Raw genomic sequence first — 12,931 nt, 5'->3', positions numbered from 1 at the left:
CATGTCCAAAGCAATGATGATAAAGTTTTATTTTTCTTATCTGTGATACAGCTACAGTATTTGGCTGTAGGAAAATCAAAGTGTGGGAGAGGTTAAATTATTTTTGAAAATATTCCAAGAATCCTTCTGACCATTGGTATTGACAACTGGACTGACATCTGGCCTTGCATTGCACAACATCAGCCACAACAAAACAAACAAGAAATGCTGACCTAGGTGAAGATCATTTGTATTTGTAACGGACATTTATTTTCCTCTCTTTTTGTCCCTAACTTAATAACAAAAAAAGTGGGTCCGGGGTCCAGAAATGCGCTAGCTTCTATTGGTCTTGGCTTTTCATGTCTTCAGCCGCATCACTTACATTTTATTATGAATTATTGCTTGAAAGTGAATTTGATAGCAGATCCCTGTTGCCCTAGTGTCACAGATATCTGTCTGCCTCTGTCAGATGGTGAGAGGATCAGCCACGCACCACGCATCTCTTCACTGACGCCCACCCCTGGACAGGACATCGCACCTCACACCCGAGCACGTCCACAGGCAGTGAAGGTTGGGTGGTTAGAGGGAGGAGCATGGCAGCGCCTTGTTGTCAATGTTCTGACCGTTAATGGAAACACGGAATTGTGGGATGTGTTGCCCATGTTACTGGAGTTATTTTCAATGCCGGCCATTTTACATCGGTGTGGCTTTCAAATCGCATTGAGGACGATTGTGTGGAGCTGTAGACACTTGCACAGTATTCCCGACTGTTGGACACTTCTGTTGCTGACTGTGGAATGCTGCAAGCCATTACACTTTTTGTTGATTGCTGTAGCCCTATGTACATCATTTCAAACTGATGTAACTTGTTTACTTTATTATACTGTCCACTATTTTAGCATAGAATATGGTTGCAGACTTTTGCTCAGGTTTCTGGACCCCGATCTTGCGGTTCAACACTTCTGTGTTCTTCATATTTCTCTTGTTTCTAAAACATGTTTTGTGCTTTTAGCCATTGTTCTTTGAATGGTTATCGTGAAAGAATTTTTTCTTCAAATTGAAGATAGTTGGTCAGTTTTTCATCCACATGGACGATGGAGGATCAGATGTTTGAAAGGAGAATGCTGAAGTCTTCTACAGATGAAATTCGTTGGGATGATGGTTATTATTTCAGCCTCGTTAGAATACAAACGACATACTTTCCATTGAACCAGATGAACTAATGTCTGTACGGAGTAAAGAAAACACAGACACGCCTTTCGCTCGAAAATATTCGATAAATGGATTTTCCACAAAGATTTGGTTAGACGAGACATTTCAAGATAAGCTTGTTGACAATGGCTTGCTACTTGAGAAGGCCCTTTAAGTTCCTTTGATACCCGCCACTCAGAGAGAAGGCCATATGTTTGGTGTAACTCAAACTGACAGATAAAGGTCACGTGATAAGGTCAGACCTCTGACATTACAATTAGACATACATTTGACGGTACCTGCAATAATCATTAGTTTTTTACGGTAATCTCCAGGAATGAATCATTGATTCACTGCAAGTGCACTTCAAAAAGAATATCAAATAACTAAATGATGCACAGCCGCCTGACGCACTGAATGCCACCCAGAAGCTCATCGTTTGGACGAGGTGAACATTTGTGCCTACTCACCGCCTCGCCCCATCTTTGTCCGTCTGTCTGCCATTCATGCAAACACGTGGGCGAACGCACACACACACACACGTGAGATCGATGTTTTCTCAACTCTCCCAGCGCGCAATGCAAAGAAATAATCTCTTTGGAACAAGGTTAACGGCCTTGAAACCGTCGATAGTCTGTCATTGTTGGGTGACAGATACATCTTGTCTGTTGACTGAAATTAGGGAGCTGCCGGCCCTCTCATTGCCTGCGCAAACTATCATTCGTCCTTCCTTTTCTCTGTGGAGCAGGCAACAGATTATTCTTCGAGCGGAGGCAGCAATTGTTGGCACTACAATGGCAGAACAGGATGTACACCACTTTCTTAAGAACTGTCTGCTGTAGTCAGAAGGAAAATATTGTCTTGCGGAAGTCTAAAGACCGAGCTGTCTGTATAGAAGATTATTGCTCTGTCTGCCATGAACAGCACACTTCCTGTCGCTGGCTGCACTTAAGACAGAGAACTGTTATTAGCAAGAAAGACAAGAATAGGAAAGAAAAAGGAAGAACGCATAACAAAAGAGAAAGATGGAAGAAAGTAAAAAAGAACAGAAAAAAGGAATGATGGATCGAACGAATGAGCAACAATCTTTTCGTGAGAGCTTGCACAGATGTTATAATTTTACAAAGAAGACAGATTATGTTGTTGTTCTCCTTCGGCTATCTTTTGTGACACTTGGAGATAAAACTGACAGTCATTTGCAAAGCATCCACAGGTCCAGCTTGGTGTCGAGGGGCATCGGTGATGGCCTGACCTCCACCCTCAGTTCCTGGAGGAGCCTACACTCCTGTAGGATATGCTCCATGGTTTGTTCTGTATTTTCACAGGCGCACATTGGGGATGACACCAGGTGGAGGTTGACACCAGGTGGAGGTTGCGGTAAAGGTGTTGCTTGAGTCTGTTGTGCCATGTCCTGAGGCGCAAAATGATCACGTGCTCCGATCTCGACAGGTAATGGTAGCCGTGTGGTGGCTTGGGTGGTTCTGTGCAAAGCCTTGGCGATGGTCTTCATCTCTGCTAGGCTGACCTTGTTTTCATCCTGCCTGGCTTCAGCTACTAATTTTGCCATTCTGTCAGCCTGCTCATTGCCTTCAATACCCCAGTGTGAGGGTATCCACTGCAATACTGTTTTTAGGCAATTGGTATTTCTCAGTGCTGCTGTTAGCTGGTTATTGTGAGTGTTTTGTAGGACAGAAAGGGCAATCTGTCAGGAACACCACTGGCGAGTAGACAGATTATTAAGACATAAAACTGCATCCAACTACTAATGCAATGTAGATGCTTTATTGGAAACATTGGACTGCCGGAAGTGGATCCCTGTCTTGAAGGGGGAAGGGCGTTCGGCAGCACAGAAAGGAATTATAATACCAAAGATGACTTCGCCAGGTTTTCGATATAGTCAGTAATACAGTCTTAGTAAAGGCAGTTTAGTTTATAGTCATATAGACAGTAATAGTCTGCAGTAAAGGTAGTCCAGTGTATACTCATGTAGACAGTAATACAGTCTGTAGTAAATGCAGTACAGTTTATAATGATGTAGACAGTAATAGTCTCTAATAAAGGTAGTCCAGTGTATAGTCATATAGACAGTAATACAGTCGGTGAATGGCAGCCAGTGAAGCAAGCAAAGCACGGGTGAGGTCGCCTGGCTTATTTATCCGGAGCGCTAGAATCATGTTTGTGTTAACTTTCAGCTATGGGACAAGCCCCAGAACAACTTGCACTACTTCAGGAAATCCATCTGGTCTTGGAGGCTGCCCTTATCCTAATACCGCCGAAGCCATTGTAAGCCTGTAAAAGCAGAATCCGAGCTTATTTTGTAAAGATTGTGAATAACATGTATACAACTTCTACAAATGCTGTCTCTGTTTACTTTGTTGGGGTGGTGGTTATTTTCTGATTTTTCTGACAGAGTAACGATAGCTAAGTGGGAGGCAGGAGGCGCTGTTCAAACGTCCGTAAACTGTTGACTAACAATCTAGGTTTCCCATTCAAAATTTCACGGTTCAAACCTTTTCGTGGTCATCATCGATAAAAGTAAACCGTCCTCTCGTTTTACTTTGATCTTTGTGTTGACCAAAGTTAATGTTAAAAACGGTTCCTACCCGAACTGCTTGAGTTCTAATAAAATGTGGCTACAAGCTGTTTGCTTAAATTGCATCAAGTTCTATAGAAATGTACTAGATAAACTATTTTTAATCTTATCTGTGTATTCTTCGCTGTGGGCTGTGTATTCTGTGAAATAAGATGAAAAAGAGATGCTAGACATCATCATGATCCTTGTGTTTTTCGATTTTTATGAAGAGATGAATTTAAATTTTCATCCTGTTACCATCAAGGTCCTATTAATAAAGAATAAAGCAACACAAAAAATTAATATAGAACATAACTATTGTCCTTATACGCGCATCTATCAATGTTACGACCTTAGCTCATTCGTGCTACTTTATTAATATGCCAAACAATTTTTTATTTGTTAAGCTTATTTGCTCTGCTTTCTTATCATCCAGTGCTCACAATCTTTACCAAGGAAATATCGGGTGGCACTGAGTGTAAAGCTCTGGCGCATTTGTTTCCCCATATCTGGATGAATACCTTTTCTTCCGTTCTCGAGATACTCCGCCAATAAATATCCTGCACAGGTGATCAACATTGTGACAACAGGATAATTGTCATCAACATGTTTCCACCTTCATCCTCACAACATGGACGGTATCCATGTGCCGTGCAAACGTGTGATTTGGACTTTTTTCTAGCTCACTCCACTCCACTAGCCCTGTAAGCTTCTTCGTTAACATGACTCACAATGTTTGAGGGTTTAGTCGTTCTTCATTCAGGACGACTGTTATTTTACGGCAGGTGTTGCACGAGCGCAATGAACATTGTTCTAAGGACAGTTTTTAGGCCAGTCACGAAAATTATGGGTCTAGTTCTCAACAGCTACAAAAATATTTGGAAGATAGTTTTGAACACAGTCATCTGGCGATGAAGATAATTTTGATTATGGACATATTCACGCAGACTGTCATGGGGATAGTTCTGAAGATAGTTACAAAAATATTTTTTACAATAATATAGTTCTGAAAATTAATTTGACGATTTCAAGAAAAGGTGGATGTCTTCGAAATGGTCTCTACTCTTTGCTCTGTCGCAGCCGTTATTTTATTATCGGAAACTGAAAGTTTACCACGTTAAACAACAATGCACTTCTCAACAAAGCAGACATGCAGAAATACTGTTTGCCTTCTGTTGAACACTAAACATCACAAAAACAGAGCAATGATGACAAACAATAGCAAGAATAACAAAAGATCTGGTATCATGATTATGCTTGTCGGTGCATGTTCTGTTTATCATGTAAACTCGCAACAAAAAAAAAAAAAAAAAGCCAAGACCAAATCCAAAACACACACGAGAAATAGCTGACATCTGGTTTATCTGGTTCATTGTGTAAAAATAATTGTTTATAAACACAGCAACAAATCAGTTAACAAAGCATGCAACGCAATAAGCATAACAATTCCTGTTACAAACTCACAGACTTCAGGTGATTTACTGATAGTGTCTGACCCTCAGTTTCCCGCAACCGTTTCTAAACAGACCCCCAACAACTCGGACACCCAGAGCATCAATATCTTTAATTGTTTAGACTCTTAAATGCTTGCGTGAACAGACTTCACTAGATTGTTGTAGGCACAAAACATCGGGACTACTTTTAACAAGTGTAACGATTTGAGCGGCTTAAAATGCAGTAACATCAATTAAAAATTTTGTATCCACAAAACCTAAACAACAGATAAAAGAAATACCATAATCTTCACACTTGTGAACACTCAGCTGCATTAAGGTCCAAAAAGAAAAAAAATTGGCATCGTGCAGTTTTTTTTTTCCACGAGTTATTTTCATCTTGATGAGAAGCAGCGTGCAGGTAAAAGCTGCGAGCCGTGGCACTTCTTACAATAACATGAACATCCTTAATGAGTCCTACTTCTCTTGGCGACTGTTGAATGCTTTAGTATATCAAAAAAGACTGATACAGAAAAATATCTCGTGGTTAAAGTAAAGGATGTATACAAGGAGTTTCTGTCACAAACTTGTCAATATGATAAAGGTACTGTTCTTCAAACGTTGATACACACACACTCGTTATATCGGGGGATGGGGATGGTGCTTACAGCCTACATCCAGAGAAAATGATAACTGTCACTTCATGTTCCAAATGGAATCCAGGGAGAAGGGATGGGGATTTATTTCTGCAAATCATGATTCATGGATTGGTTCGACAGCTGACCGCGAAAGAACTCTGAGATGCTGATTATAACAGGGACCTGACCCCGTCGACGATGAAACAAAACAGAGACAATTCTGACAACAGCTGTCCAGAAGAAATACTCCTTTATCCACATTTTTGGAGGATTGTTTCTTTTATTTTCATACCAGTCTCCGCATTTTGTTGATACACTCAGTGTAGAGGTTGCCACGTATACTTCTCTTTCTTAAGCTCAGCGCAGTGAGGACGAGTAAATGTCAGTATGGCAGTCACCAGACTGAAAGAAGAACGAGTAAAAAGGTGGTAGAGCCTCTTGTGTGTAGAGGGTGGGGAAGAGTGGGGAAGACTACTCCCAGAACTAACCCAATCTTCCTCAATGTTTAGGACACACGTGAGAAGTCCGTGAAGAGAGCTGCTAGAATTTTGGACATTCTCTCTACTCTGCCCAAAGTCACTGAAAATCAAGATGTAAATTCATAAAATTGTCGATAGAAGTTGTCATCTGTAAACAATATTTAACGTGTAGCTATCCCAACACATCTGACAGAAAAACTCAAACGAAAGGAACAACATGAAAGCAACACTCTGTAGGTTAAGATGCTACAAGTTCATGAAATCTTTATGGCTCGCTATGGACCTCGACAGGAAGTGACTTCTGTCTGCATATTTCCCCTTTCACCTGAGAAGAAAGTCGCTGAAATGATCTCCAGGACTGTCCGAACTTTATTTTTAGCTTTTATTCTTCCAAACCTCCTTTCTTATTCCGTCCTCCTAGCCCTATTGTTATTTCTCTAGTTGATTCTGGACCTTCTGATAAAGACAATGTAACGCAATTACTCTTCCACGATTTTCAGAAAACCTTTCTAATCACACACTGACCAGGTGTGGGATGAGGAAATGAGAATCAACCAGTGGGGGCCAACAGTTTGATCAGTCACCTGCTGTACACAGTCGACTGAGAAGAATTCTTACATACGGACTCCAAATGTAACCAAGACCCTAGTGATACAGGTGCAAATATAACACAGTACTACTGATATAGTTCAGAACAAATAAAACAATGCTTCTAGTGACACGGATCCAATTACAACACTTTTTCTGTGATATGGGCACAAATACATCAGTATTGCTAATATAGCAATGTTTCTAGAATGTCGCCAAATATTCGATTCTTCCAAAACAGGTCACACCCATCTGTAGGCCCTCCCAAACCCTCCCCTTTCCCAAAAAAAAAAGTCCTTAAACACACCTTAACCTTCACCTACTAAGCGATCCCCCGATAAATGATACACAACTAGTTCCCGAGAATAAAGTTGCACATTTGTTGTGCTCAAGGATTACAAAAGTAAAACAAAAACTCGTTAATAGCAAAAGTACTACCAACAGGATTTCTGAATCACACTCACACGACCTTTCATTGTGTAAAGATGCATCAACTGATCAAAGTTATTCAGTGCCGCAAGAGGTGAAGGTAGAGCGATGACACATTAACGATATAGGGCAATGATCGATACCTCTGCGATCGGTTTCACTGAGGTCAAGACTATACTGTGACTAGACCTAGGCTCCAGTGGACATCAATGCCATTAAGGTGCTGTTCTCTGACAACCAAGCAAGGAGCTGTCCTCAGCATGAGATATGACTCGCATGTTTGAATGTTCAGCGGTATCAAGTGCAAATTAAAATACAGCATCGCACATCACAACATTTTGCACCAGATGATGTAAACAGACTCTCAAAGAGGGGAAGAAGTGGTGGGAGAAGGGAGTCCTACGATTTTGAAATAAATAACTGGATTACATGGAAAATTTTGCGCCCTATTTGCAGCCGATGCAGTTTCGTTACAATGATGAAGTAAATTTCCCTAATAAATAAATACGAAAAAAAAACCTATTACATCGCTGGTGTTACCCTTTGCGAGCGAGGACTCTTCTATAGGTTAACTGTACAACTTGGCCCACACGGACCGGAAGTAGTAAATGAGTTACTTTTGCCACGCCCGCGGCCCATAGGCCCTCCCAGGTCGTAGCTATTTACAATCTATGTTGAAAATCCCTGATCAGATACATGTTAGTCTTTAGTATATGAACGTCTTGTTTACCTGTTAGATGACAAGTTTCTTGTCACTTCCGCTGCAGGTCACCTCTAGTTTATGTCAGACTACAAGTTTTGAGCCACTTTCCGTGGTGGGCATTGTCAGCATGGAAGGTTTCAGTCATCTTGCCTGCAGCCCCGCTTTCAACCAGGTCCCTGTAGGCTGAAGCTTTTTTAAGATTCCTGTAAGCTGCTAGGCAGGTATCGTTGTTGCTGTGGGAGACCATAATCAAAAACATAAGCACTGATCACTTCTTTCTCATCATCCCACCCATGCTCATTTTTAGTCATGGCTCGCTGCTCAGACTTTTCATAAAAATGTTCATAAAAACACTGAGACTAGAAAACGGACATACTGGTTGCAAGCAACCGAATATACAAGAAATTATTTGTAATGAATTTATTCAAACGTTCCCATAAAGTGCGGCTCTATCTTTTAATAAAAATTACCCACTGAGGTAAAGGATTGTCTGCTCTTTCATCACTTTTTTCTGAGTATAAAGATGCATTCTTGTGTCGAGTTATTAATTAATATCCTCTGGTGTTGGAGCAAAAAAAAACTAAAAACAAAAAAAACAAAAAAAAAAAAAACAAACAAATCCCAAAAAAAACTGCACCAGATATTAGTGGCATTCTGCAACACTACAGGAAAAGAGGAGACTCAAAACCTGAAATCCAAGTGACCTTTCAAGTCAGTGATAAACTGAAACACGTAGAATATCACTCGCAATAAAACATTCCTTATCGATAGCATTCTACATGTAAGGAGAAACATAGACACAAGTCTTGCGCAAATGAAATCTTTTGCATTAAGAACACAAGATTGTATATTATGTACAATGGTGTAAGTATGCATAAGTATATACACACACACACACACAAATATGTAAATTCCTTCGACTCCACCTCTACCACCCAAGAAAGGATTCCTTGTAAAGAATTAACCCTTTCTTTAAGAAAGTGAACTTGCGACATTGTTTCATTGTGTTCAATTAAAAAAAAATCCGAAATGACCGGGCTTAAAAGATTTCTCAAAGCAAACCAACCATAAGTTGACTACATTTAAGATCAAAGTTAAATTCAACAGAATCTGTTGTCGCTGCTGCCAGGTTTATTGGAAGATGACTCGGCTGATGGTGGAATGTGTGCTGAAATGATGAGCAGACATACAATGATAAATATTTGAGGATAATGTGACAGCATATTGAACCAGCAATGTCTAGAGAGAGGAAACGCTTATCCTGATGTGGACATTCGGACACCCATGAAGCTTGCTAACGGCTGTTCTCGAACAGAAACAAACATCTCCACAGTTCGTCCTCTCACAAGTCTCACTACTACTAGCTGATGCAGAACCCAAGACTTTCAGTTGAGCTTACATGTCTTCGATATAACCAAAGTAGTTCCCCAAACGCTGTCTAAGAGACAAGTGTCTTCAGGCGGAACATGAGGACATATGTCTTTTTATTAAAATGCAGCCTGTGGCATATTATACATGGGCAGTGAGACGGGCTGCTCAGTTCAGGGCTAAAAGAAATCAGTATGTGGTTTCAGATGTAAACGATCATGGAAGGACAAAAATCTATAGTTATCTTTTTATCATCTCTTGCGCGCTTTTTTTTCAACGGCAGCAAAATCAAGCTGTGACGGTCGAGAAGCCACACTTGATCGCAAGTTGCCCTCCTGAAGACAGCCCTGTAAATCCCTTCATAAAGCAAAAGGAGCTGTAGTCGTTAATGTACGAAGGAGGAAAGGCGTGTTTCAGATGCCAATGAACTTGAGGCCTCTTCCCCAGCTCAACTCTCACAACAAAACACTCAAACAATAAAGGTATACAGAAACGTGTAGATGTAAATCTTGTAACAAGAGCGGAGCATGGCAGAATAATTTTGTCCCCTTCCTTCAGCCAAACTACTTGCCCTTTATTCCATCTCACATGACACCAGTCAACGTTATTCCACGAAAAGATTTTTTAAAAAAAACAAATAAGAGAGGGGAAAAAAGAAAATGGAAACATGAGCGAATGAATTCAATAAAAGTCCTCAAATATCGCTACACGTGCGTTTCAAGCAAACCAAATAAAAACAACAAAAACCAGGACTTTCGTGAGCAAAGCTCAGATCACCTTGCAGGTACGCTGGTCTTTGCTAAACAACCAGAACTAAACAAACCGATTCATCCCTCTTTACAGGAAAAAAGTAAAGACCTCACCCCAAAATTCTCTGAGCACGTAGTAACAACAAACCTCAATATCGATCACTTACTGTGCCCCAGACAAGTGGACATGTCACGTATGTTTGTGCTCACCGGTCTGGTAGGAGGAAAGAGCCCACTTACCTGGACGCCATAAACACCGGACTGTCACAAGGACTTATTCAGGTTCCACAACAAAAGGCGACCTTCAAGATTTGTTGGGGTCTCTTTTTTTTGTTCAGAAAGTGCGGTGGTCTTCGTGTCCGCAGAGGTTCTGTTGTTGAAATCACGTGCTCGGCACAACCTGCCACTCTAATGATACTACTATAGTCAGCCTCCTCCACCTTCGGTGTTTGTGTGTGTGTTGTTGCACAATGTGCCGCGGATTCAGTTGTTCATTGAACATTCTGCACAACAAACGCCAGTAACACAGTGTTGACGAGATGGCTTCAAAATTATCACCCGTACCCATACCTCCACCGAACCTAGTCTAAAGCATATACACGCCCACAACATTTCTCACAACTCACATCACCTCTTTCCTTTCATCTAAATGCTGTGATTCATTGAGCCAGGTCTCTGTCACCCTTAGAGTGCGCAAAAAGTCTGCGTTAAATAAACAACAAAACGACTAAAACTTTGTATGTACAAAAACAATGAGGAGATAATCTCGTGGTAACATGATTCTGCTTACTCGTGCTTCCCTCCAGTCATCCTCCTACTTTGTTTTCGTATATGACTGGTATTTTTTTTAAAGCCAGGTGAAAAGCTTCTGACGTCCACGTTATTGTTAAAAAAAAAAAAACAGGCAAGAAGCGCTTCCTGTTCTACAGTGCCTAGCAAAAGAAAGACTTCAATTGACTAACACAGGCGGTTCACAAGGTCGTCCCTGGAACACGCGACTGCTTCATGTCCTCCAGCCTAAGTCGAAGCTGTTGCATGTTTATCACCTCTGTCTGCACTTCCTGGTCACTGTAGACTCACTTTCAAACTGTCAGCGTCTCTGCACGTCATAGTTCCCGCACGCCCATCTTCTAGTCCCTCCCCCTCCCATTCTATAACCACAACCAGACCGTTGCTTACAATGACAGCATCACTCATGGCAACAACATCCCTTCCACAAGTACACGAGGCGCACATGCTGGATAACAATCAGTCTCACGTGTGTGCGCACTTGATAAGAGGAAGGAAAGGGACTGAGCAGGGGAGACATCCAGCGTGTGAAGTCCCAAATTACTACTTTGCTGTCGCTGTCTGAGGATAACACCAACGCCATTTTGGTTGCCAGGGCGAGGTCAAGGGGTCAATCGTACAGCTGCAGGTCAAGCTTGACGACTACCTCTCCCGTCTCGACTTCGTGAAGAATAAGCCGCTTGGTGATCGGTCCTTTCTTGATCCTCGCCTCCTCCTGGACTTCGCTCACGCGCACTTCTGTGCGGCCCAGGAAATCTGCCAACACACCGCCGTCGCTATTATTATTTTTTTTTTTTCTGGCCAAAGTAAGAATGCCTGGCACAATCTAAAGATCCTAGAAATAAAATATTTAGTCTTACAGAGTGGAAAGGGAGAACCATCTAGACAGACAGGCCGATAGACCGACTGCTATCGGCGTCATGCAAATAAGCCTGAGCATAGGAAAGGTAAACAAAGGCAAAGGCTCGTTTGTGTTGCTGCATAATTAATTAGTACTAGTGAATATTTTATTTGAAGTTCTTCGCGGATAACGTATTTGCTTCACACCATAGACCTAAAGAGGTAGCTCTTGCTTACACTGATAAAATGCATTGTTTTCTCAACTTATACTAGTTTGGGTGTACAACGTAGGTGAAATGTACGCTTATTCCTGCGCAAAAAAGGTGGGGAAGATTTTACATCACTTTTTAATAAGCGCTAACTTCAAGAAAAATGACCACTGCAGGGTTGACTTGTACAGTAGCAGTCCTTCACGCTATTTAAAAAACTTTTACAATAAAAAAGACTAAATATGTCATGTCGGGTACATGTGTTAGCTATCGGCTAACGAACGTCAAAACTCCTGAATGCATTTAAACAGTTTCTCTGTTCCTGATAATTGGATCTTCAGCGTGGACTCACCGTTGGGCGAATAAATGTCCCGGTCGTAGACGGTGATGCACAGGACGTCCTGGTTCAAGTCTCGGATGGTGAACTGCATGGAGGAGTTCCACTTTGGGTTCAGTGTCCCGGGTACCACGCGGGTACGGTGCTCCTGGGTGCCCATGCTCACTTCACAGTAGGGATCGCTCTTCCCTGTAGAACACAATTCGTGTGGTTGCTGACGCTGATTCGGTTAAAATCATATAGGTGTGCGGGCGAGGGGAGGGAGAGAGCGCGAGAGTGGGGTGTCCTACGTGCTAATGTGTGAATATAAATAAATATAAATTCTTGTAGTTGACAGAGAGAGAGAGAGAAAGAGACCACGATACAGGACGTTTCTTTTTAGCGCTAATCTCTGAAAATCGCTACTAAAATTATCAGTGGTATGTAGACTGCACGTCTTTGAAAGTTGTTTAAAAACTAGAGATACATTAAATGCTGAACTCTGAATTAGGTATAGTGAATGAAATGCGCTGCTTCAAAAACATAATAAAAGTAGTAAGATGTGAAGATTTAGTCATTTTTGTCTTACATTCACAATGGATTAACCCAGACTTAAATGCATTTTGTATTACTGTTATCTAATGTCGT

At 41.4% G+C, this 12,931-nt stretch overlaps 1 protein-coding gene across 4 annotated transcripts in view; it reads right to left on the bottom strand.

Annotated features, from left to right (window-relative positions):
• Positions 1-5,087: 5,087 nt before the first annotated feature.
• The window catches only part of LOC112565529 (intersectin-1-like), a 55,957-nt gene continuing 48,113 nt past the window's right edge, over positions 5,088-12,931 (bottom strand). For all 4 annotated transcript variants that reach the window (XM_025240993.1, XM_025240992.1, XM_025240995.1 and 1 more), the window contains 2 exons: positions 12,320-12,493; positions 5,088-11,674 (listed from right to left, as the gene is read on the bottom strand). In XM_025240993.1, the coding sequence (XP_025096778.1) occupies positions 11,529-11,674; positions 12,320-12,493 (320 nt within the window). In that variant the 3' untranslated portion in view covers positions 5,088-11,528. The remainder of the gene's footprint in view (positions 11,675-12,319; positions 12,494-12,931) is intronic.

The sequence above is a fragment of the Pomacea canaliculata genome, linkage group LG6 (assembly GCF_003073045.1).
Source record: "Pomacea canaliculata isolate SZHN2017 linkage group LG6, ASM307304v1, whole genome shotgun sequence".
NCBI classification, from domain to species: domain Eukaryota; kingdom Metazoa; phylum Mollusca; class Gastropoda; order Architaenioglossa; family Ampullariidae; genus Pomacea; species Pomacea canaliculata.
The sequence above is the reverse complement of the archived record's forward strand: the minus strand, read 5'-3'. Positions and strand labels throughout refer to the sequence as shown.